At 53.6% G+C, this 24,836-nt stretch overlaps 1 protein-coding gene and 1 long non-coding RNA gene across 11 annotated transcripts in view; one reads left to right on the top strand and one right to left on the bottom strand.

Annotated features, from left to right (window-relative positions):
* Nucleotides 1–1,061: 1,061 nt before the first annotated feature.
* RPS6KA1 (ribosomal protein S6 kinase A1) overlaps nt 1,062–24,836 on the bottom strand; it is a 34,379-nt gene continuing 10,604 nt past the window's right edge. For 4 of the 10 annotated variants that reach the window (XM_029946612.1, XM_029946618.1, XM_029946617.1 and 1 more), the window contains 20 exons: nt 24,034–24,150; nt 23,687–23,768; nt 21,951–22,031; nt 21,687–21,766; nt 20,297–20,403; nt 19,572–19,609; nt 19,064–19,206; nt 18,587–18,657; nt 18,183–18,271; nt 17,134–17,198; nt 16,769–16,871; nt 15,288–15,418; nt 14,133–14,258; nt 13,819–13,908; nt 13,264–13,422; nt 4,121–4,282; nt 3,797–3,873; nt 3,415–3,532; nt 2,380–2,554; nt 1,062–2,029 (listed from right to left, as the gene is read on the bottom strand). In XM_029946612.1, coding sequence (XP_029802472.1) covers nt 1,872–2,029; nt 2,380–2,554; nt 3,415–3,532; nt 3,797–3,873; nt 4,121–4,282; nt 13,264–13,422; nt 13,819–13,908; nt 14,133–14,258; nt 15,288–15,418; nt 16,769–16,871; nt 17,134–17,198; nt 18,183–18,271; nt 18,587–18,657; nt 19,064–19,206; nt 19,572–19,609; nt 20,297–20,403; nt 21,687–21,766; nt 21,951–22,031; nt 23,687–23,768; nt 24,034–24,150 — 2,172 coding nt within the window. In that variant the 3' untranslated portion in view covers nt 1,062–1,871. The other 6 variants (XM_029946616.1, XM_029946619.1, XM_029946614.1 and 3 more) reach the window with 4 other exon arrangements.
* On the top strand, nt 2,159–5,367 carry LOC115298176. Its single transcript, XR_003911629.1, has 2 exons — nt 2,159–2,212; nt 5,174–5,367. It is a non-coding gene; the product is annotated as an uncharacterized LOC115298176 (long non-coding RNA).

The following is a 24,836-nucleotide window of genomic DNA, read 5'->3' on the forward strand; positions in this document are numbered from 1 at the left end:
CTTCGACTCAGGTCATGATCTCTCAGTTCATGAGTTCGAGCTCCACGTCAGGCTCTGTGCTGACAGCTCAGAGCCTGGAGCCTGCTTCTGATTCTGTGTCTCCCTCTCTCTGACCCTCCCCTGCTCACGCTGTCTCTCTCTGTCTCTCAAAAATAAATTAAAAAACAACATAAAAAGAAAAACAAAACCAAAGCATATCCTACCTTCCACCTCCTCCCCATCTGCTCTCTCACCGCCTGAGTCCAGGCCACCTCATCGCATATCGGAGCCACTGCAGTAGCCACTGACGTAAGCAGTGCCTGTTGGATGTAAACCCTAACTCCTTACCCTTCGCCACAAAGCCCAGCACGGCCAGCCCCACCTTCCTTTCCAGCCTCATCTCACGCAGCCCCCTGGCCCTGACAGCACAGCCCTGTCGGCTTTTCTTTGGTCCTTCCCTGAGCGTGCTTGTTCTTGGGCCGTTTCCACCTTGGGGCCTTTGTACGGACACCGCCCCTTCTCCCGGTCTTGGATGGCCCCTTATCATTTGATCTCAGCTTCTGGGTCACCTCAGAAGACCCCAGAGAGGTCTTCCTGATCATGCCATCTCACATCCCAATTTAATTCTGCAGACATCTGACCTCGGTTTGTCCATTTCCCCCATGAGGAGGAAAGACCCATGCAAACAACAAATGACCTTTTTTGCTACCTGGTTCACCGGGATTTGGAGCAGGGCCAAAGTAGGTGCTCACTGTGGAGGAAATGTCATACTCTTCTCTGAGCCTGTTCCCTAACTATAAATGGAGATAATAATAGAATAGCAATTACCTCACCACATTAAGATTAAATGAAATATACATGCAAGATCCAGGCACAGGGCCTGACATTTGGTCACCGGTGGCTCATAATACCATCACTATTATTCATAACATAATAGGGTCCCCCCGTGGGAGTCCCACCTGCTCCCCAAGTGACCTGAGCTCCTAGCAGTTGGGCTCATCGGCCCTGGTCCGTTGTTGCTGCAAAGTCCTCAACACCCGACAGCAGAGGGCAAAGTCAGGGATGAAAAGTGGACGCAAGGGTGCTTCAACTCAACTGCAAGTTTATTAGAAAGGCCATGGACAGATGAACCCTGAGTTACCAGCTGAGGAAGAAATGAAAAAGAGCCCCTGCCTCTCTCGCCCGGCCCCGCAGGCCTCCTGGGAACTCTGTCCTGTAGCAGACGCTAACACAAGTCAGCCAAAAAGTGCTTTCTGGATCCTCCTCCTGGGGCTGCCCAATCTGACTGCAGGGAGCCCACAGGCGGGGCCGGTGTAGATGCTGGTGCCTGGAGCTGGGAGCCACGGAGTCTTGGTCCTCTCTTCTGGCAGGAAGAGGTTTAGACCCTCCCCACCCCCAGCAGAACAGAACAGAAAAGGAGCTGACTGCAAATAGAGCGAGTTCTGCTAAACAGCCAAGGGCTTTGGGAGGTGGTGCTGGACGGCCTTGGAGGTATGTGCAGATGGCTACAGATGGCCACTCGCAGGGCTGCCCAGGGTAGGGTGCCAAAGCTCTAAGGAGTCTTAGCCAGAGAGCCCTAGTATGACTCAGTGCCCCTCCTGGGGCTGCACTGGCTATTTCTGCTCCCAGAAAGGCAAATGGGTCTTGTAAAAATCCATGGCACTTGATGCCATTTCTCCCTTAAAAAAGGGTAAGAGTCTGTACAGTGAACTGATTCCAACCAGCAGAGCATGAGCCGAGCAGAGTTCATCCCGGGGAAGGAGAAGGCACTTCTCACACCCTCAGTGGGGGTGATCTGGGCTGGCTGCTTCCTGAGTCCCTCGGAGGCTCAGCTTCTTCTGGCCCCGAGACTGAGGCCTGCTCGCTCTGGGAAGTATGCTGCCTCCATTGAGCTAGCACCGCTCCGCGGCCTGGACATCCCGGCCTCTCACAGGGTGGTGGATGGAAGCTTCCGCACCCGCCGCTGGGCCAGGATAGAGGACTCGATGGGCTTCAGCTGGGGGGTGGGCTTGGAGCTGTTGAGTGCAGAGTACGTAGCTGCCATGGCTCCCTGGGAGAGAAGGTGGGAGGTTAGGTCACAATGGGGGGCGGTAGAGGCTGGAGTGGGGACATGAGCCTCTCAGCCTCTCTGGGTTCTACCCCGCCCCCACCCCCCAGCCATCTCTTAATTCAGCCTTGCTGTTCCTTCCTGGTCACAAGTCCCACCCCTTCCATCAGACTAGAGGCATCAGAGGTCAGAGCCTGTGTCCCCCAAAGGACTGCTGACACTCTTGCATATTAGCATGGGGCTCCCTGAGGACAGATAGATATGGCATCTCCTGGCTATGCCACCTGAGTTCTTGTCCATGGAATCCTGGCCTGGAGCTCCAGGTGCCCAGCAGCCCAGAGTGGTGGCCATACCTTCACGAGCTGCAGGTCTTGGTGGGACAGCTGGCTCTGGGGGAGCTTGTCTTTCTGGGTGATCCACGGGTGCTGCAGCACCTGCTTCGCTGTGAGGCGCTGGTGGGGGTCCACATGCAGCATCTTGGACACCAGGTCCTGGGGGCACAGCACACAAGCGGGCTGGTGGGAGGAGCTGGCGGGGAGCACAGGCTGTGTCCCACCGATGAGAAATGGGCAAGGTGACCATCTCCCACCATCTCCTGCCTCCACCCTTGCACGGGCCCCTGCCATCCATGTTCCAGGTCATTCCAAGGCCTCCCCAAGCACATGCCCTTCTTTGGGACTTCTTCCTGGAATATCCTTTCCTCTCTTTCATCTTCTAGAAGCCATGCGGGAAGATGGGGAGAACCTAAGATTGGGATCAGGCAGACTTAGGTTCAAAACTTGACTCCTCTGCTGATCAACTGAGTATCCTGGGCAAATTATTTCAACTCTCTGAGCCACAGTTTCCCCTCTGAGAAACAGGGATAACAATATCTGCCTCATGAGGCTGATGTGAGGCTCAACCCATTGTCTGGCACAGGGGAATCCCCTTAACTGGAAACTTGCTAATTCTGAGAGCTCAAATGTCCCCTCCTCTGAGAAGGCCTCGGTGCTTGACATGGTCAGTAGTTCTGCTCCAAGCCTTCAATGCCTGCACCGCTGGGGGAGGACCTGCCTTTCTCTGCTGCCTGGCATCTCTGTTCCTTGTGTGCGAGCCTGTATATCTCCTACACCAGTTCCCACAAGGCAGGGGCTGCGATTATGCAGCCTTCTGTCCCCCACAGGGCTCAGGACATGGGAAGGACCAGTGATGATCACCAAGTTGTCCAAACAAGATAGGAGGGCAGTCCACCTGAGAATCTTCCACTTGGAGAAATAGAGCAACAGGGATTTATGGAACATTCCACTCGGAGACACCAGGTTGCAGGCCATCTGTTCATGAACTGCTAAAAAACCCTAGGAGGGGACCCTGCCTCCCCATCCCAAATGAGCTGGGCCTCGCAGACTTACCTTGGCTGTCTCTGAAACTGTGTTCCAGTTCCCCCCACTCAGGGTGAACTTCCCACTGCCGATCCGGGTCAGGATTTCCTCTGGTGTGTCACTGGGTCCATTGGCAAATGGAGTGTATCTGGAGAAAAGTCCACCCGGTTTGGGTATAGCCTCTGGCCTCCGTCCTAGGGCTGGGGGTGGGAGGGGAAGCTATGTCCTCCCACCCCACCCAGACTGGGTATTCCCCAGGGCAGTATCTGCCCCCTTCAGGCGAGGCTCCCAAAGGCAGGGCTACATGCATATCTTCAGACTTCCTGAGGCAGGGCTGAGTCTCTCCCATCAGACAACCCCGGGCCTGTGCACTAGGGCTGGAGGAAGGGGCTGGGGGGGAAGGGGCACTCACCCCGCCAGCATGGTGTATAGCAGAATGCCCAGGCTCCAGATGTCACAGCCTTCATCGTAGCCCTGGCGTTTTAGCACCTGGCAGGAAGGCAGGGGAAGGGGGTGAGTCTGAGGGGCCGTGGCAAGTGGCCCCGTATACTTGCGTGCTCCTCCCCAAAGGGTAGGACAAGGATCCCAACCACGGGCTGGGCTGGATCCTCTCTTGGTACCTAAGCCAAGACCATACACACTAGAATCCCAGATAGCATAGGGCCTCTGTAGAGGGCACAAGAACTCCTGTGCCAGGACCCCTCACTCTCGCTGGTGAGGAGGCTGGAGCACTCACCTCGGGTGCCACAAAGTTGGCAGTGTAGCAAGGTGTCATGAGGAGGCCATTCTCAGCCCGCAGCTGCTTGGCAAAGCCAAAGTCACAGATGCGCAGGCACTCGGGGTTCCCAGACTCGTCCACGTACAGAATGTTGCTGGGCTTCAGGTCCCGGTGGACGACCTAAGGGCAGAGGGGCCGGTCAGTTCTCAATGTGGGCAAGCTGCTAGTGGCCCAGGTCAACGGCCAGGGATGAGATTTGAGAGTTGGGATGACAGGCCCAGAAAGGGACAGAGGGACCCAGAATTTGAAAGGAAGGGAAGAGGTGGAAAGGTGGGGCCCTTAGTGCTGCTGGTGCTGCCGACTTGAATTTCATGCCAGCGTCTGCGAGGCAGCCCCCATTTCACCTGTCCACACCCGAACTCTCCTTACTTCTCCCTTCAGATCCGCTCTTTCCAGTTTTTCCTAAAGGCAACTCCACTAATACCTCCCATCGCTTGGGTCAAAATCCTAAGAGTCATTCTCGATCCCTCTTTATTTCTTCCATTCCTCAATCGGGGCATCAGCAAACTCTGCTGTCTCTAACCATTAAAATATATCCAGAACCGAACCACTTCTCAACCTGTCTACTGACAGCGGTGATCCCAACCAGGGATGCTACCCTCCCTCCCGAGTATCACAGCCATCACCTCCTAACCGGTCTGCTTGCTTCTGTCCTGCCTCCTACAGTCTGTTCTAAACACAGCGGCCGCAGTGAGCCTGTCAAATGTAACTCAGATCAAGTCATTCTGGCGGCAACCCCTCCAAGGTTTCCAGACTTAAGAGGCAACATCCTCCCAATGGCCTAGGTGGCCGCACCTGATCTTTCCCCTGCCCTCACCCCCATCTCTTGCACTCTGCTGTCCTCTAAGCACCCTCCCCCTTGCATAGTCAGCTCAGCCACACCAGCCTCTTTGCACATCCTTCAACATGTCAAGCACACTCCTGCCTCAGGGCCTTTGTACTCACTGTTCCAGCTTTTAGGAACACTCTTCCCTCAGGCACCTGCCTCACTTATTCTCTTGTTTCTTTCAGGTCTCAGCTCAAACGTTACCTTATCCGTGAGGCCTTCCCTGGACCATTCCATATAAAATAGCAATGACCAGCCAGTACTCCTTAGTTTCCTCACCCTGCTTTCTTTTTATCCATAGCATTTACCACCATTTGACATAATATTTATTTAACTGTTCTTCTGGATCTACCCCCTGGAATATAAGTAAGTTCCATGAGTATTTTGCTCACTGTTATATCTCAACATTTAGAATAGTTCCTAGCACACAGCTGGTACGCAATGAGTATCTGTGACTGGATGGATGACACTTACTTCTTCTTTCTTCTTCTTCTTCTTTTTTTTTTACTTATTTTTAATGCTTATTTTTGAGAGACAGAGACAGAGACAGAGCGTGAGCAGGGGCAGCAGAGAGAGAGGAAGACAAAGAATCTGAAGCAGCTTCCAGGCTCCAAGCTGTCAGCACAGAACCCCACAAACCCACAAACCACGAGATCATGACCTGAGCTGAAGTCAGATGCTCAACTGACTGAGCCACCCAGGCGCCCCAAATGACCCTTACTTCTGAGGCCTAAAGCAAATGACTCCTCTGGCTGCCGCCGGCGCCTCTGTAATCTTGAGGGGCATGAACCACTCCACTTTCCATCCTCCCCGCTCCCTCGGTATAGTTCGATGTATAGCCACTCCTCTATTACCTGGTTATTGACAATTCCCAGACCGCTGACCCTAGCTCAGAACTTTCCTGAGTCCAGGCTCAAATAACTGCAAATCAGATTAGAAACCACTGAATGTTCCACAGACCTTGAAACCCAACACATCCCAGATGAAACCTGGTCTTACTCTCGTGTTCCCCCTCCCATAAGCTAACAGGGCATTGTCAAAACCCTTCAGTGCCTCCCTACTGCCTACAAGATGAAGCCCAAAGTCCCCTTCCTGGTGTGGGAGGCTCAGTTAGCCCTGTCAGCTACCTACCCAACGCCTGCTCACCTCCAGCACCCAGCATGGAGCATGTGCTAAGTGAACTTTGCAATGAATAAACAAATCATGCCTCTGAAACATGCAGAGATCTTGCGGGTTACATTAGTTGACTCTCACAGATCAGTTGGCTTTAGGAGATGATCCTTTCATAGTCCCACTTGAGCCCCAGGTCCTCTAGCAAGTCCCTGGTAGCAAGGGCGGGTAGGTTGGAGGGTAGACATGGCCTAGGACAGTCCACCTCCAAAGAGGGAACAGCGCTAGACACTGGTAGGGTGGTCCCACTGACAAAGAGGAGAGCGCCACACTGGTAGGGTGGTCCCAGCGATGTGTGGTGTTCTCCACTGACAAAGAGGAGAGCGCCACACTGGTAGGGTGGTCCCAGCGATGTGCTGCAAAGTGTATCCAAACCCATGGGAAGCCCCTTCCTGGGCAGTGTCTGGACTGCTCCTAGGGCTCTCCTTCCTAACACAGTTCTGTGACCCCAAAGACAAGGCCAGGCTCAAGGACATAGACTCTCTTCCCTGTGGAGGGCCCAGCCAAGCCTCCCAGAGGCCAGGGAGGCTCGGTGTGGCTGAGGGCACTGACTCCCCTGGACAAGTGATTTTCCCGGTTTACAAAGCACTTCCCTGCCCTTGATCTCATGGGGGCTGCCAGTTACACCTCTGTAAGTGGGCAGGGCAGGGACTGCCGGCTTCTGTTTTACAGAGAAGGAAACCGGGGTTATGAGAAACCTGACTTGCTCATGTACGTAAGAAGCAGAAGCGAGACTTCATCCTGGTTCTGACCTTCATTCCACAGCCTTATCGATTTAGTGTGACACAGATGACACTTTGGGGAAACAGGGATAGGGCAGTTTTCAATCTCTGTCCTGCTCTAACACAACACAGAGAAACGACTAACTCCTACAGGTGACCGTGACTCACGATGGCGGGGGTAGCAAATACTCGTATCTCTCTGCACTGAAAAGCACAACAGGCTGGACAAGCAATGAGCAAAGCCAGGCTGGGAGGGAGCTGTGCCAACCAGTCTAAAGGCACCTGCTGCTTGCTCCGGCTGGCAGTCACCCACGCAGCAACACAGGCCCAGGTTCCAAAAGCAGCCAAATTACCCAACTCAGCCAAACCCCAAACAATAAGCAACCCCCCATCTTGCAGGGCAGACAAAATATGCATGCGGCTCAGATGCAGCCACTGAGTAATAGGCTGTGACCTCTGGCAGAGTTGTGATTTCGGTCAGGCCGGAGTGTGCATCCTGGCTTTTTACCAGCAGTAGCTGTGTGACCTCGGGCATGTCATGTAACCTCTCTGGTCTTCGGTTTTCTCACCTGGGAAATTGGTAACAGCGCTGAGGCAGGAAGGAGCATATGAGTGATGTACTGGGACTATTTAGCACAAGACTTGGGAAATGACAGCTGCTGTCAGAGTAAACCCAACACTCCCTGGGTCGAACCCCCACCCCCACCCGCCCCTGCACGCCAGAGGCTAAGATGCAGTGAGTACTTGTTAAGAAGCACTTATAGACTATGGGCGCCTGGGTGGCTCAGTCAGTTAAGCATCAGACTTTGGCTCAGGTCATGATCTCACAGTTAGTGAGGTCGAGCCCCGTGTTGGGCTCTGTGCTGACAGCTCAGAGCATGGCGCCTGCTTTGGATTCTGTGTCTCCATCTCTCCATCCCTCCCCTGCTCGTGCTCTGTCTCTCTCAAAAATAAAAATACTTTTAAAAATTTTTGTAAAAAGAAGCACTTACAGGACAAGAAGAACAGGATAGGGAAGCCAGATTAGCTGTAAGACTTTTACTCACTTCCAGAGCCTCAGTCTGCTCACGTATAAAGTGGGCATAGTGACAATACCCACTTCCAACTGCTTATCGGAACAGCTTAGTGAGTTGACCGGTAAGGGGCTTAGACGTGTCTGGCCTGTGGGAAGCGCTGTGAGGTGCTAGCTACCCAGCGCTAGCCACACCTTTGTCTTTATCACCATCATTGGAGGATGTGCACTTCGGTGCGTGTGACCGGCCACAAAAAAAAAAAAAAAAAAAGAGATAAAAAAAGTTTTTCTGTGTAAATCATCTGGTTAAACAGAGAAGCCAAAGTGTGAACTCCCTACTGAGTTCTCAAACAGGCTGCCCTGGGCACACCGGGGCCCTTTTGGAGACAACATAAGGGAGGCTAGGCTTAAAAGGTCTCCATGTGTTAAACAAAGAACTCTTGCAACATAAGATGAAAAAGGCAGACAACCCGATTTTTAAAAATAAACATCAGATTCTAACAGGCAGGTCACGAAAGAGGCTGGCCAAGTGGCAAGAAGTACACAAAGAGGCACTCAACTTCAGTGGCCATCAGGGAGAGGCAACTTCAAACCACTGTGGGGTGCCTGGGAGGCTCAGTGGGTTAAGCATCCGACTTCAGCTCAGGTCATCATCTCACAGCTCATGGGTTCAAGCCCTGCATCAGGCTCTGTGCTGACAGCTCAGAGCATGGCACCTGCTTCGGATTCTGTGCCTCCCTCTCTCTCTGCCCTTCTGCTGCTCACACTCTGTCTCTTTCTCCTTCAAAAATAAACATTAAAACATTTTTTAATTAAAAAAATAAAACTATTATGAGAAAAGATTCCACATCCACCAGAATGGCTAGATTAAAATGACGGAAAAGCCCAAGTGTCAGCAAGCCCCAGGACTCCCGCCCGCTCTGGAGGGGTGTAAGCTGGCAGAACAGCTTTGGAGAACTGTTTGAACCACCCACTAAAGATGAAAACACACACACACACACACACACACACACACACACACCCTGCAACCTGGAGGGCCCACTGCCAGGGGCGCACACAGCATTAAAACCCACATGCATGGTCACAAACATGTCACAGCAGCGTTATTTGTCAGAATCAAAAACCAGTAACAGGGGCGCCTGGGTGACTTAGTCAGTTAAGCGTCCGGCTTCGGCTCAGGTCATGATCTCACGGTTCGTGGGTTTGAGTCCCATGTCAGGCTTTGTGCCAAGAGCTCAGAGCCTGGAGCCTGCTTCGGATTCTGTGTCTCCCTCTCTCTCTGACCCTCTCCTGCTCGCGCTGTCTCTGTCTCTCAAAAAAAAACACCCCAAAACCAGTAATAACCCAACGTCCATCAGCAGTAGAATGGACAATTAAAGCATCGCCTGTTCGCACAGCAGAAATTACACAGCCATGAGGACATGCGAACTGTAGCCACACAGCACCGTGGATGAATCCCGGAGAGCACGTAGGGTGGCAGAGGCCACGTATGACAGAGTACGTTGATGTACAACTCAAAGACAGGCGAAACCAGTCTGAGTTATTAGCAGTTACTTAGAATGGTTATCCTTGGGAGGGGGCAGGGACTAAATGGGGTTCTTGATCTGATTGCTGGCCACCTGGGTGTATTCACTTTCTGAAAATTTACTGACTTGTACATTGTGATTTGTGTTTATATAATACTTCACCATAAAGATAACATGAAAACAAATAGAAGGTCCCAGTGGACCCTGCTCCTGGTCACCCCCTTCCCATCCCTCTTATGAGATTCCCAGCTTCTAGACCACAGGTACTGCCAATTTGTAATTAGCCCAAAGAATCTCCCTCCAAATACCTCAGTGAGAGTTTCCCATTTCCTCATCATCTCCTGTGATATTTGGAAAGGGTCAGAAACTCATTAAAAAGAAAGCTTTTTTTTTTTTTTAACATTTATTCATTTTTGAGAGATGGAGAGAGACAGAGCATGAGTAGAAGGGCGGGGGCAGAGAGAGAGAGGGAGACAGAGAATCCGAAGCAGGATCTAGGTTCTGAGCTATCAGCACAGAGCCCGTCATGGGATTCGAACTCACGAACTGTGAGGTCATGACCTGAGCTGAAATCAGATGCTTAACCAACTGAGCCACGCAGGGGACCCTAAAAGGGTCAGAAACTTTAGAGACCCATGGACTGGTGGCTTTGGGAAAGAGACAACTTTCTCTCATCACAGTGTCCCCAAGCGGTTGTCTGTACTTGACACGTGCCTGGTAGAGGGGGCAGTTCTTACCCTAGAAAGTCCTTTGCTCTGAGCTGTAGGTGACCCACTGGAAACTCACTGCTTTGGCTCTGTCTTCTAAACCTTCTTAGGGGGTAACTTTAACAAGCGCCCACTTGAGAACACAGTGGGAAAAGGAAACATTTACTATCTGACCTGACATATTTAAATATTAGCCTGTTTGCACCAGCCATTTCAAACACCAAAACTACTTCAAAAGTGACCATTTAATGGTTGTTTTAAACAACACATGTGATAATCAAATTGAGGCTCTGGTTCTTTTTTTTTTTAACAAAAGAATCCCCCCTAATAAATGAAACGGAATCAGACACTGCAATTTTTGCAAACCCTACTGAAACGTGTGGTTCGGGCAAAGATCCTGAAGTCATTACCTGAAAGGCTGGGGAGGGTGTTTACACTACACCATCAGGCCCGCACACTGCATGCCCCCCGTGCACCCATCCTAGACTCTTACCACCTGAGGGGACTAACGACTAAGGGGGGCACAGGGACACTGGGCTTGGGGATGTGATGTCATGAAATACACCACACCTCCCATGAAGTGGTTTTTTGTTGTTTTTAAAAAATGTTTATTTATTTAATTTGGGGCAGCATGGGGAGGGGTAGATTGAGAGGGAGAGGGAAAGGGAGAGGGGGAGAGAGAGAGAGAATCCCATGCAGGCTCCATGCTATCAGCACAGCCTGACCCAGAGCTTGATCTCATGAACCCTGAGATCATGACCTGAGCCGGAATCAAGAGTCAGACACTCAGCTGACTGAGCCACCCAGGCACCCCATGAAGAGTTTTCTAACTCCTTGCTCCCAAAAAGAAGTTGAAGCAGGATATAGTTAAGACTTTAGAAACACAGGCACCAGAGAAACAACTAAAATGGTGCCATGAGCAAGCACACACATTCAGAATGTGGGGCATTCCCGTGGCACAGAAAAGGGGGCTTGTGGCACCTAGGCAGCTCAGTCAATTAAGTGTTTAACTCTTGATTTTGGCTCAGGTCAGGATCTCACTGTTTGTGAGTTCGAGTCCCACATTGGGCTCTATGTGGAGCCTGCTTGGTATTCTCTCTATCCCTCTGCTCCTACCCTGCTCTTGCTCATTCTTGCTTTCACTCTCTGTATATATAAGTGTCATAATGTCTGCAATGCTTCTCAATTGCACCCATAAAAATCTGTATTTATATGTAGAGATAAGGGTATAGAGATAGAGACAAAGACAGAAAGAGAGAGAGGTAAAGCAAATGAGGCTAAGATTTGGTGAATCTAGAAGGGAAACCATTTTCATTGTAAGATTCTTTTAATTTTTCTATAGATTTAAATGTTTACCTCAATAAAATGTTGGAAGAGATACTTCAGCAACAACACAAAAGAAGACAGAAAGAAAGTAAGAAAGAAAAAAGAAAGGAAGGAAGGAAGGAAGGAAACGGGGGAAGAAAAGGAAAAGAGAAGGAAAGAAAAAGAGAGTGGAAAGAAGGGAGATAAAAATCTCAAATCGTTACTCTGGGTCATGGGTGTCTGGAGGTTCATTATACTTTTCTCATAGCTTTGCATATGTTTAAAATTTTTGATAATAAAAAGTTAATTTTTAAAAAAAGGCACAGTAGGAGCACCTGGGTGGTTCAGTGGGTTGAGCTTCTGAATTTGGCTCAAGTCATGCTCTCATGGTTCATGGGTTTGAGCCCCACATCAGGCTCTGTGCTGACAGCTCAGAGCCTGGAGCCTGCTTTGGATTCTGTGTCTCTGTCTCTCTCTCTGCCCCTCCCCTGCTCTGTCTGTCTGTCTGTCTCTCTCTCAAAAATAAACAAACATTAAAAAAAAAAAGGGCACAGCAATGATTTGGCCCTATGTCCCCGGATGTCTGTGCAGCGTTTTCCACAGGGCTGGCCTGGCCCCGGCACCTTCCCGGGGCAGCACCTTGCTTCACCCCACGTCCACCCTGCGAGGCGGCAGCTCCCACTATCGTGAGCGTGCAGATGAGGAAGCAGCTCGGAGGTGAAAGGCCTTCCCAACTGTCGACACAGGACCTGGACACAGCCAGTTGGATTCTTAACCCCTGGAAGCACCCTAAACATCACCTCGTCCAGAGAGAAACACATGCTGTTTCCGGCTTCTTCTTTGCAATTTTTTATGTTTGCTTTTTTAACTTAAAAAAATTTTTTTTTTATTTTTGAGGGACAGAGAGAGACAGAGCATGAACGGGGGAGGAGCAGAGAGAGAGGGAGACACTGAATCTGAAGACAGGCTCCAGGCTCCAAGCCATCAGCACAGAGCCCGACCCGGGGCTCGAAACCACGGACTGCGAGATCATGACCTGAGCTGAAGTCAGACACTTAATCGACTGAGCCACCCAGGCGCCCCAAATGTTTATTTATTTTTGAGAGAGAGAGACAGAGTGCAAATAGGGGAGGGTCAGAGAGAGAGGAAGACACAGAATCTGAAAGCAGGCTTCCGGCTCTGAGCTGTCAGCATAGAGCCTGACACAGGGCTCAAACTCACAAACACTGAGATCATGACCTGAGCCAAAGTCGGACGCCCAATAGACTGAGCCACCCCGGTGCCCCTGTTTCCAGCTTTTATACACCATCCGATACAATGATAAAGGCCAACTCCTATCATCTGGACAAACACCTCTTCCACAGCACCTGCTGTGTTTCCAGCAACGTTTACTCCCGCATTCACTTCCTCTGTCCTAGCAGCCAACCCCACAACCAGACTCACCTCCCTCCTGACCCTGCTGCCTCCCGAACTCAAAACCCCAGTCCCTCTCTGTAGCTCCCCAACAGCATTCCTCAGAGTGACCTCGGACAAGTGACCTCACGTCTCTGAGCCTTCTTCTTACTGTAAAGTGGGGCCAATAACAGCACCTACCTCATAGGGTTGCCTGGTATACAGTAAGCACCGTGTAAACATTCGTTTTCACAGTCGGGCCTCGTCTCTCCCTCTTTCCCTTCCTCATATCTGTCTACTCACCCAGCCTCCATCCCTAGTCTCCCTCCCGTCTGGCTGGTTGAAGATGGCCTGCACCAGCCCATGGTTCATGCACTCCACTGATGATAGGACCCTTGGCCGCCCGCCATCCACCCTAGGTGCCCCCTACCCCAGACTTACGCCCTGGGAGTGCAGGTATTCCACGGTTTTGCTGATGGTGTGCAGGACAAAGCTGGCCTCCCGCTCCGAGAAGAATTTCTGCCGCAGGATCTTGTCCAGCAGCTCCCCGCCCCGCATCAGCTCTGTCACCAGGTACACGTGCTTGCCGTCGTCATACACCTGCCACAAACCTCACCGTCAGGTCCCTCCCCTCCGTGCCAGGCCTGGGCCCATTGGTCACCCGTTCCCTGGGCCAGGAAAGAATAACATGCCCCTGGGACGCGTGTTCTGCTCTGTGCTCCCATGGTCCTGGCAGGGCCTTCGCCTATCTGGGCCTATGTCCTTTCCCTAGATAGGAGAACATTGGCACTGGTCCCCCGAGGGTCAGGGAAGCTGTCAGACATGTCTGAGTCTGAGGTGGAGGGCCTGGGGGGGAGGGCAGCCAGACTTGAGGCACAAAGATCCCTCCCCTCCCACGAGCAGAGGAAAATCAGAAGTCAAAGGAATGACAGTCCTGAGTCAGATCCCAGAGTTGAGTCCCCAGCCCCCACCTCAGTCTCAAGGATCCCCACTCACATCTTTCAGAGTGATGATGTTGGGGTGCTGCCCATACCGCAGCAGAATCTCAATCTCCTCTGAGGGATCCCGCTTGCTCTTGTCGATGACCTGAGGAAAGGGGGGACATGGGGAATATTGAGGGGACAGTCTCCAGAGTCCCTCCCTGCCACGGAGCCCATGCTGCAGGGCTTGGGGGTCTTAGCTGCATACCTTTCACCCACCCACAGAGCTGAAGGCACCAACTCCCCCCTCCCTGCTGCCAAAGGACCGAGGCTCCAGTGGCCTGCCCCCGGGCCCAGCAGCCTGGGCTGCGACCTGCTCGGGAGGCCCACCTTGACAGCGTATTCCATGTTGGTGGCCTTGTGGACACAGCGCTTGCACACGGAGTAGGAGCCCACACCGATCGTCTCCTTTACCACGTAGCCGTCGCTAAAAACCAGGTTCTTCCCATGGAGTTGCTGCAGGAGACCAACAGGTGGGGCTGACCCTCTGCTCTAGAACACAGGGGTCGTTCCCTAGTACCCAGGGCCTTGGCTTCGGGGCCTCAGTTTTCTACTGTATATGGGCACGCTCACTGGCTCCCGCGCTGTGGTCAACAGAGCCACAATCGCATGGAGAGGTCTGCAGCTCTGAGGAAGCTGGGAAGGCCTGAGGGACACAGGAGCCCTGACCTGGGCCCCAGCTCTGCCACGTCCCGTGAACTTGGGCGGGTTGCCTCGCCCTTCTGGGCTGTCACAGCCCACCTCGTGATGTGTCTTAAAGTTCTGAGACATTAACAATGGCAACAGCTTCCATGGTGTTTGGTGCATGAGAGGCACTGCTGTCAGCACTTTCGGCAGGTGACCCATGCCTTATGACAGCCCTGGTTTACGCCTGTCGTCCTTGTATCTGGTCTGGTTTAATATTTGTCCCAGACAAAGATGTCCCAGTTGTCAAATAAATTACACAGTCACCTTCATTTTACATATGCAACAGCCTAATGGAGAAAAGTTCTATCATCGCCCCCATTTACAGATGAGGAAACTGAGGCACTGGGAAGGTAAGTGTCTCACCCGAAGTCCCTTACCGTGGAAGCTCCAAACCCAGGCAATGAGCCCCAGGGTCTGCGCTCATGCCTCTCCATTCTAAGTTTCCCACGGCGCTGGGAAAGTGTACCGATGGGGGACAAGTGTGAGGAAACACAAGCCCTCTGCCACCCATCCAGGTCAGGGATCTGAGCCACCCCACAGCACCACCGCCCTGGGCACCGCCTTGCATTTATTTATCTAGGCTCCACAAAGTCCCCGGCTCTGTGCTGGGAAACGTACATCCATGCTGCCATCCCTGTTTTACACTCGGAGAGAGTGGGGCCCCAGGAGGTTTGGAGGTCCGCTGGGCTACATGGTGGCAATCAGGATTTGAACTCCAGAGCCTGTGTTCTCAGCCGTTCTGCCTTTGTGGCTTCCAAGTTGAAAAGATGACTGAGCAGCAGTTTCCCGCCCCCTCACCTGTACCACTGAGTGCAGTGGGGCCTGCGTGGGCCGCGGCTTGCCATCATCCTCCATCAGGCCGGTGGCCACAAAGCTGAAGCCGCGGAACAGCTGATGGGCGCCAGCGCTGGGCGGGATGCCTGGGGAGTCTGCAGGGGTGGGAGGGGGATGTAATGTCCTTGACCCTGAGGCAGCCCAGAAAAGGGAGACCGTGGGGCTTCCAGGCCCGCCCTCAGCAGCTCGCTGTGGAGGGTGCTAGGGCACAGCACCCCATGCCAGGCCTCAGGGTGTTTAGACCAACCCAGCCCTGACACACGAGAAACATACAAGACGCCCCACAATGGGCATTCGGCTCAGGCCAAGAAACTTCATCCCTTTCTGGAGGCCTCCCCCTTGCTTCGCTGCCTTCAGGTCCATCTTCTGCATAGGCAGCAGAGAGGGATGGTCCCAACTGCAAATCTACCCCCTGCCATAACCCTTCCCAGCCCCCTCTCTTCCCACTCTCCAGCTCAGCCCTGCCAGGCTTCCCAGAGCCTTAAAGGAGACCCTGAGCCACCGCATATGCTGTTCCCTCTGGCCAGATATTCCACTGCTTGGCCATCCTTCAAAACCCAGCAGGCAGGCCCTCCTCTGAGAAGCCCTGCCTGAGGCCACTCCTCCAGCTCCTCACCCCTATGAAGCTGCACTTGCCACACCTGGTAGGGTTTTCATGCCTCTCCCCCAACTACAGTCTGAGCCTTATGAGGCAGGGCAATCTCGCCTGGCTGATCAGGGGCACCGGTGGGAACCGGGAACATACTGGTCAGAGAAGTGAATAACTTAAGACCAACTGCTTGGTGAAGCGCTAAGCTCCCTGTCATCAGAGATGTGCAAGCCAGGGAGAAGAGCAGTCCCTCTGCTAAAACCCATCCATCCAGGAAGCCTTCCAGAACTAACACTAACCCCCACTATCTGACTGAAATACAGGGATTTACCAAACTCCCTCCCAGAAGCCTACTCCTTGGCTTCTTGCAATGACGCCAGGAACTGAGTGGGTCTGTGACTGAGCCCATGTTCTAGATGAATACACTGAGGTCCAGTGATCAGAGCAGCCAAAGGCGATTCCCACACTTGCCCCTGACCTGTGGGCGCTGTCACCTCTGCTCCTCCAGACTGTTTCCACCTCATGTTTTGCTGGGTCAGATTCTTTAGCCCTGACGTGAGTGTGAGCCTGATGTGTTTGGTCTTCCCAGTGGGCTGGAAGATGCCTGGGGCAGGGGGCCTGACTTTTCTATTGTGGCCTTAACCACCCACTCCCCCCACCCCCTCACCCACATACAAAGAGGCCCATAGAGCCCTGGAGTGGGAGAGTCAGGCAGAATGAGATGGGGACAAAGAGCCAGAGGCTCACTCTCTGGTCCGCCCACACACCTGGGCCTGCCAGCCCGACCACCCTATATCCCAAGGGGCCCCCGACTCCCTGCTTCCCCAGCCTCAAACAACTCAGAAAACTCACGTACCCTTGGGTGTGCGGGACGTGAACTCAGTGTCAAAGTAGAAGGTGTCATCAGGTTGGGCCACGGCTGGCTTGAAGGGTGGCTTGATCTCACGACGGTACAGCTTCTGCAAGGGGTGGGGGTAAGCATTCCAGTCACCATGGTCCACCGCCAGCACCCCACCAGGAGCCTCATGTGGGAGAAGGTGATTGGCCTAAAGCACAGGCTATGCAACAGGGGCATAATTGCTTGCCCTTGGGAGGCTGGCCCTTGTTTCCAAGGCCATGCTGTCACCCTCTGCTCCACATAAGAGGCCCTCCTTGGTAGAAGCCCCCTCCCACCACAGGCGAAGGCCTGACTGGGGCTCTGGGGTGGACAGACACACTCACATTCCAGTCAATGGTAGAGTAGAAGACATGCCGCTTGATTTCCTCTGCCCCATCAGGGCCGGAGCCTGAAAGAGCCCAGATGACGGGTCTGCCCCAGGATGGTCCAACCCCCAGACACCCACCCTGTCCAATGAGTGACCTCACCGTCATCTGGGACCTGCGGCTGCAGCTGTCTACTGGGAGCAGGGGGGACGAAAGGCTCTCCCCACCCCAAATCCACCCAGCCATCGCCCCAAAGACCTATTGCCCACTCAGCATTGTCCACTCTCTGGAGACCCTTATGATCAAGCTCCAATGTTCTTATGGAAGAAGAAAGGCCCAGAGAGGTCAAGCAACTTGTCCAAGGCCAAGGAGATCAGACTTCTTCTGATATCTGCAGGGGGCCCCCTTCTCCCTCCCAATCCAGGCCTCATCTCTATCGCTTTGATCCCATGGCCAGGCAGGCTTTCACTCCATTTGACCCCAGGGACCTGATCTGGACCTTACAAAGCTGGTCATGGTCCAGATGAACCCAGGATCCAAGGAGCCAAGACATACTGGATGGCTACTCCACGCCAGGCATGTTTACGTGACTTTATTCAGTCTATAGGGATCTGGATCATCATCTCCCGTGGAGACGAGGACCCAGAGCTCCGGGAGGTGAAGTCAACCGCCTTGGGTCACTTAGCTCATAAATGGCAGTCACTCAACAAATATTTACGGAGGAACCACTGTGCGCAGGGCAGTGAGGACCTGCTGTGGGGACAGGATTGGGACCTGAGCCTTCTGACTCCTGAGCTCATGCTTCCTCTTGTGCCAGCAGCCTTGGCGGAGCTGTGGGGGGGCCTCTGTCCTTGTTCTCAGGGGGAGTGGGGATGACTCAGTTCCTGCCTTCCCCCTACACACAGGTCACCCCCCGCCCCAAACACCACACATGGAGCCAGAAAGCAGGGTGGCCAATGGCATTGTCTGCCCATACAAAGGACAACGGCCCTTTTCAGCCCCAGATGTGACTCTGCAGCCTAGGCTGCAGCTGTACCCCGCTCCCCTCCCGAGCTGGGCCTGCTTACCGAGCCGGTTGGCAGGATTCCGCTTGAACAGGGCCCGCAGGAGGCTCTGGGCTTCCGTGCTCAGAAACTGGGGCATGCCTAGCTTCGCCCTAAAACAGCCCCCAGGTCTCATCAGGGCTGAGCCCGCCCCAGAGGCCTGTCTCCCCTCCCCACTCTGTCCAGGTCTAATTTCCAGCTCAATCCAGACAAACCATCCACTAACTCACCTCCCAAAAACTTCAGGGATTCCCCGCCCACAGGCCCTGGTGGATGAAAAGGGGGCCCTAGAAAGCATAATGCTTAACCCAGAGGAGGGTCTCATTGATGGGGACATCTGAGGCACATACAAGGTGTTATTCTGGCCCCTAGAATGGGGTCAGGCATCAGAGGAGACCCTGAGGTATCAGGGCAGGGCTGGTGCTTACTTTAGAATCAGTGTCATAGTCTCTTTCCGGTCCTTCCCCTGGAAGGGCAGGGAGCCCGTCAGCATCTCAAACTGCAAAAGACAGGGTCTGTTAGATTCTGGTCTCCATCTCCCATGTCTCCCACCTCCTCCCACCCAAACCACTCAGCTCCACTCCCAGGATTCTTGCTGGCCTGTGGCAAGTCCACCTGGATCAAGAATTGTGACTGTCTCTTGTTCCTTTGTCAATCAGAATACCAAAAGCAGTACTAGGGGCCTGAGGCTGAGGAGAGGCCCAATCCTGGGCCGGGGGCAGCCCAGGCGGGGCCAAGCCTGGAACCCTCCCAAGGAAGGAAACTGCAGCTGGTGGAGGTTGAGGCAGCTAGGCTGGGAGACAACAGGAGAAAGTCTTAGAGATTATCAACCCCCTCACTGTTCAGGTGGGAAAACTGAGGCCTGAGGCATGGGCTGAATGCTTTTCCCCAGTCTGGCCACTCACCATCAACACCCCATAGGACCACCAGTCTGCACTGTGGGTGTGGCCCTGCCGGTTGACGACTTCGGGGGCCATGTACTCCACCGTCCCACAGAAGGAATAGGCTTTCTTCTCGTGGTCAATGGCCTCCTTGCTCAGGCCAAAGTCTGTGGCAAGGAGGGCAAAAGGACACATCTTTAGGAACCCTATCCCCCCACCGCCCACCTTCCTTGCTGCCAACCCCTGCACACCCAAGCCCCCTGCCCACAGGCCTGAGGGCATCATGCCCATGATACTCAGGAGGAAGCCAATACCCAGAGAAGTTAGGTGACTTCTCAAGGTTACACAGTGCCAGTGCGGGGCTGGGAGTCACACCCAGGCCATCCCAAGTCTAGGGTCTGGGCTTCTGACCACTTCCGAGTGCCTGGCACAGCCTCTCAGGAAGAACAGTCCCCTAGCGCTCAGCCCAGGCCCGTCAAGAGCCGATCCTGACCTCCCCTGGGAATTGAGGGGGCAGGTGCCTTCTACTCACCAGTGAGTTTGATGTGGCCCTCCTCATCCAGAAGGATGCTGTAATGGAGAGATGGGAGTTGGGGCCCCTCAGCTGTGGCCCCTTGGGTTCTGGTGACACCGTGGGGGCCGGGCCCAGCCCAGAGAAGGTGATCCACCCAGAGCCATCTGATGAATGGCAGGTGGAATGGGGTGGTGGTGCTGTGCAGATATGTTCCCTGCCTTCTTTGCTAATCCTCGGAGAAACTGGATGAGGTAGGTGCTATCACTAAAGCTCGAGGAAGTTAAGTCATAGAGCTAAAAGGTGATGGAGACAAGATTTGAATTCAGGTCTGCCTGACTCTAATGCCAGATTTCATTCCAGCCCAGCACCTGCCCCTGGCTGTCAAGTTACCATTTGAGGATATTTAGATCTTAAGGAAAGGTCGAGGGAGGACTATATCAAAGAATGACCTTTGGGGGTGGCATCTCAGACATCCACTGGATTAGCAAAAAAACAATGTAGGCAACGTACCTGCAAGGAGGTGCCGAGCACTTTGAATGGCAGCACTGGTAATCAGGCCGACCCCTAAGGGGGAGCCTGCTGCTACCACCACCCCATTCCATCCACCCATCCATGGGGCAGCCGTGCAGAGGGAGACTTTGTTGGGGAGTCACACCCACCCCCGTCAGGAGAGACCCCCCCAAGGACTGCCTCTGCCCCCCCTCCCCTGCCGGAGGCTGGGCCAGAGCTGGGGCTTTGCTCACTTTTCAGGCTTGAGGTCCCGGTAAATGATGCCCAGGCTGTGCAGGTGGTCCAGGCCCAAAGCCAGCTCGGCCAGGTAAAACTTCACGTCCTCCTCCGTGAACATCACCTACAACAGGCGGGAGCGGACATCAGCTTCGATTGCCTCTTCCTCAGGAGCTAGGGCACGGCAGCTTCCTGGGCCTGAGGGGCTACCTTGGGGAGAACCCTCAGATACCCCAGTGCCACACATCATTCTCTATATAAAGGGGACTGAGGGGCACCCGGGTGGCTCAGTCAGTTAAGCATCTGCCTTCGGCTCAGGTCACTATCTCGCAGTTCATGGGTTTGAGCCCTGTGTCGGGCTCTGTGCTGACAGCTCAGAGCCTGGAGCCTGCTTCAGATTCTGTGTCTCCCTCCCTCTGCCCCTCCCCTACCCACACTCCATCTCTCTCTCTCTCTCAAAAATAAACATTAAAATTTTTTTAAAAATTAAAAAATATATAAAGGGTTTGAGGTATGAAATGACTAACACACGAGTCGCTCACTGCGGGATTGTTTGGAAACAGCAAAAGGGTTGAGCAGAAGACTGGTATAAACCGTCTCTCCCATGTGTAAAGGAGTGCTATGCAGCCATAAACTTGAACAAGAACCTTCCATGTTCTGATACGGATCCATTTCCATGATCTACTATCTTGAACAAGGCAAGGTACAGAACGGGCATACAGATTAGCACTTTTCATGTGAGGAAATGGGAGTTGGAATTCAGAACAGCTATCACAATGGGTTGTATTACCAAAGAAACGTGGGGTGCTTAAACAAAAAATCATTAAAAGTGTTTACCTATGGGGGGTAGAAAAACTGGGGTGGGAGGAAGACTTCTCAGTGACATTTTTCCTGTCACTGTTAATGTATTATCTATTCAAACATTAAACATTAAAGAATTTTTTTTAAGTTTATTTCTCTTCTAGGTCCCATTTTTATATTTGGCTCAAATTCTTTTATGTCAGTTAAAATCCTTTGGGTTAACACATGGGACATAATGTTAAAATACCTAGCTTTCTGGGTGGATTTACGCTTCTTCCCATCCTCACAGCCCTGCCCAGAGCAGCCTTGGAAGAATGGAGGTGGAGAGAAGGAAGACCCCTCAGCTCCTGAAAACCGGGCAGGCATTAGACCCAGGGCCTGATCCCCCTCACCCATTCTGGGAGAAACTAAGGCTTTGCCAGCCTGCACGCTCTGTCCCCAGGTGACACTGGGTGTCAGTTTCTGGGCCAGCGACTGCTAGGTAGGCCTGGGAGGTCCCAGGTCCAAGCCCCACTCGACACGTTCTTCGCAGGGCCCTGGGATGCGAAGCCTCGTTGTCCCTCCAGCTCCATCCCAGAGCCCCGTGGCAGTGGGGTGTCAGCTCACCTCTTTAGAGAGCCGTGTGAAGAGGTCCCCGCCACGCAGGAAGTCCAGAATAAGATAGAGCTTTCCCTCAGTCTGGAAGGCTGGGGAGAGGGGAAAAGGCAATGGTGGAGCCAGCTGGGCCCTGGGCCCTACCCCTTTACCCTATGCTCCCTTGGCCTGCCGGGAGTAGGGGTACGGAAGGCAGTAGCCCCCAGGCAAGGGCAAAGGCGGTCGGCAGGGTGCGAACTCAAGTAGGCCGGTGACTCCAGGGGACTGCGGTCTCACCATAGTGTAGCTTCACCACAAATGGGTGGTTCACATCAGCTAGGATGTCTCTCTCCATCTTGGTCCGAACACGGTCACGCACTGGCCAGAAGAGAGAGACAGTCACTAAGAGTCTAGCCCCTCCCCCCTGAACACTCAGGCCCACACCCTGGCCTAAGAAGGGTTCTCTTTTCCACGAGTTCCTCACATCTCACGGCAGCGCCCAGGGCTGCCCTTGGCGCCCTGCCCATCCCTCTCACCCCATCTCCCACCACACGCCATGAAAGGCCATTCAATCCAGCCAATCTGAGCAACCTGTTCCGTCCAGTGTGCCCTTAGCCTTTGCCCAAAAAGCCCTAATTCCAGTCTAGGGGTATGGAGAGAACAGTCACTGGGAGTTAGTTAGGCAGAGTCCTTGGGCCTAAAATTCAGACTCATGTGTCTGAGCAGGCAGCCCCACATACTCTTTTTTTTTTTTTAAGAATGAAAGTCCCTAGGCATTCTGATTACCAGCAGGTTCTTCTTTGACTCAGCTTAGGCCTCATCTCCTCCAGGAAGTCTTCCTTGAACTGCCAAGCTAAATTAGGGCCCTCTCTCCTCCAGGGCTTGTGCTTGCTCCTTCAGAGCACTCTTTACCCTCTATTTTAATTTTTTCATTTCCGTCACCAGGTGGGGCATGGACCTTGTTGGGATTAACTATTTCTGCCACTGTTTGCCAAATACACCTTACATTTTTACACGTTTGCTCAGGCCAACAGCTCCTCCTTCCTGGGGAACCCTTCCTCTACTGTTTTCAGTCTGGAGAGCTCTTGATCCTTCAAGGCACAGCTTAAATGGCTACTCCTTATGTGAGCCTACTCGCTGTAAGGCTGCAACTCACTCCCCACTTCTGGCTCACAGCACCAACCTCGCCACATTACAGGGTCGACTTGGCCACTCCCACCCCAGCCTGGGAGACTTCACAGCAGTGACCAAGTCCTTCATCCTTCTCCTTCATGGCTCCCATCACCCCTCCTGGGGAATGCCTTCTACCACCACCAGCCTGGCCTTTGGGCACCAAAGCTACGGCATCCCACAGACAGCCCTTTATGGGCCACATGACCCCTAAAGTCCCTAAGACCAACACTCCTGATCCTCCCTACCTCCCCTCAGCCAGGGCCTACTCCACCCAGTCAGTGGCTATACTGGTTCCCAGGCCAGTCAAAGGGTCACCGCCCAGCCCAGAGTCCACTTCCAACCACAGTGATCCCCTTTGTGAGCCGTGGAATTCTAGACCTGGCCTTGGGCTCCCTTCTGAACCTCCCTGCTGTCCATCTCTGGGGCCCTGCCTCAATTCAGTCTCTCCTGCCTGCCCGAGCTGCCTGCCAGGACTTCCTGCCTCTCTCCTAGGACTCTTCAAGCATCATGAAGCAACTCTGCCCAAGTAACCTCAGTATCAGCTGTGTGAAGGCCCCTGCCTCCTTCCAGACATTCATCTTCAGTTATGGCAACTGGTAGCTGGCTTGCGGGGAGAGGGGAGGGGAAGGATGAGGTTATTTCCCAGAAGTCTTTTCTTCAAAATGGACCCTGTCTTTGCCACAAAGTGGAAGAGGGAGTGAGGGGTGGCTGAGGACAGGCGTGTTTCTCTACCTTCAGCTCAGGTACTCCTGGAGGTAGAGCTACCTCCTCCATCAGACCCAACACCCTTGAGAGCTGGGCCGTCTCCCTCAATCCTGTGCCCAGCCTGGGCTCTGCCTGGGGAGGTGATCTCCACTCACCTTTCAGTGTTGCCTTCTTTAGTACCTTCATGGCATACAGGTGCCCACTGTCAGGTCGGGTGATCTTCCGCACCAGGAAGACCTGGGAAAGCAGTGGAGGAAAAAGCAGAGGAGAAGCTGGGGAGGGGGCTGAGTCCATCAGCTCCCATCCTCCAGGTCACAGGCTGACCTCTGGCTTCCCTAAGCCCTGAGTTGATCTTTTGCCCTCCCTGGGTACCATGGTGACCTCCTGTCCTCCCCTCAGACCCACCAATCCTTGCCCTCAGATCCTGAACCCCACGGTGACCCCTCACTCCCACCCCTGACATGACCAGTGTTGCCCTCCCCATTGTGGGCTCAGGACTCACTTTGCCAAAGGATCCCTGGCCCAGAACCTTGAGCAGCTCAAAGTGGGATGGGTCGGCCTTCTCAGAGCCAGCCTTGACGTGGTGCGTGATAGAGATCTCCTTGAGGATGCCTTCATCCTGATGGAGGGATACGGCTGGTGGGCATGGCGGGTTTCATCTGGGCCAGCCAGGGGAATGGTCCCCAGTCAAGCCCACTCCCACCAAAGCTCAGCAGACAGGGCCCTGCCAGGCAGCTGTGCCGAAGGGACCAGTTCCCTGGTTCATCCACCCCAAAAGGGCTTCTAGGGCCAGGGAGTGTCAAACTACCAAAGTGCTGAGGAGTCAGGTGAGGGCAGTGCTCCTCTTGCTCCTGCCGTGCTGGCCTGGAGAGGCCCAAGGGGATGCCCGGGCACAGGCAGGTTGAGCCAACCCCAGCCTCTGGCGGAGGCCCAAAGCTCTGCGTAGGCCTTCCCTGTGGGGTTCTCCTCCCCTGCTGCAAAGGTTTTGGTTCTGCCACAATAGGAAGTAGAGTTGGTGCTCAGTCTGGGGAGGAGCTGGGCTTTTGTTCCTGGTCAGAATGAATGACAAGCTCCTTCTGGCCAGAAGGACAGGGCTGAGATGCTCAGGGACCCAAAAGTCACCAGAGACTCCCCCGGCCAACCCAAGTGCCAGTCTGGGGTGGAAAGGAGCAAAGGCCAGAGACTCCATGATCCACCCATAGAAACTTCCTTCATAGAAGTCTACTGAAAACCCCTTGCCAGGTCTTAGTCGTTCTAGGACCCTTCTGGCCTCCCTCCAATCTGCTGGTATTGCCCCAGAGGCCT

Source organism: Suricata suricatta, chromosome 8 (genome assembly GCF_006229205.1).
Source record: "Suricata suricatta isolate VVHF042 chromosome 8, meerkat_22Aug2017_6uvM2_HiC, whole genome shotgun sequence".
Classification (NCBI taxonomy): Eukaryota; Metazoa; Chordata; class Mammalia; order Carnivora; family Herpestidae; genus Suricata; species Suricata suricatta.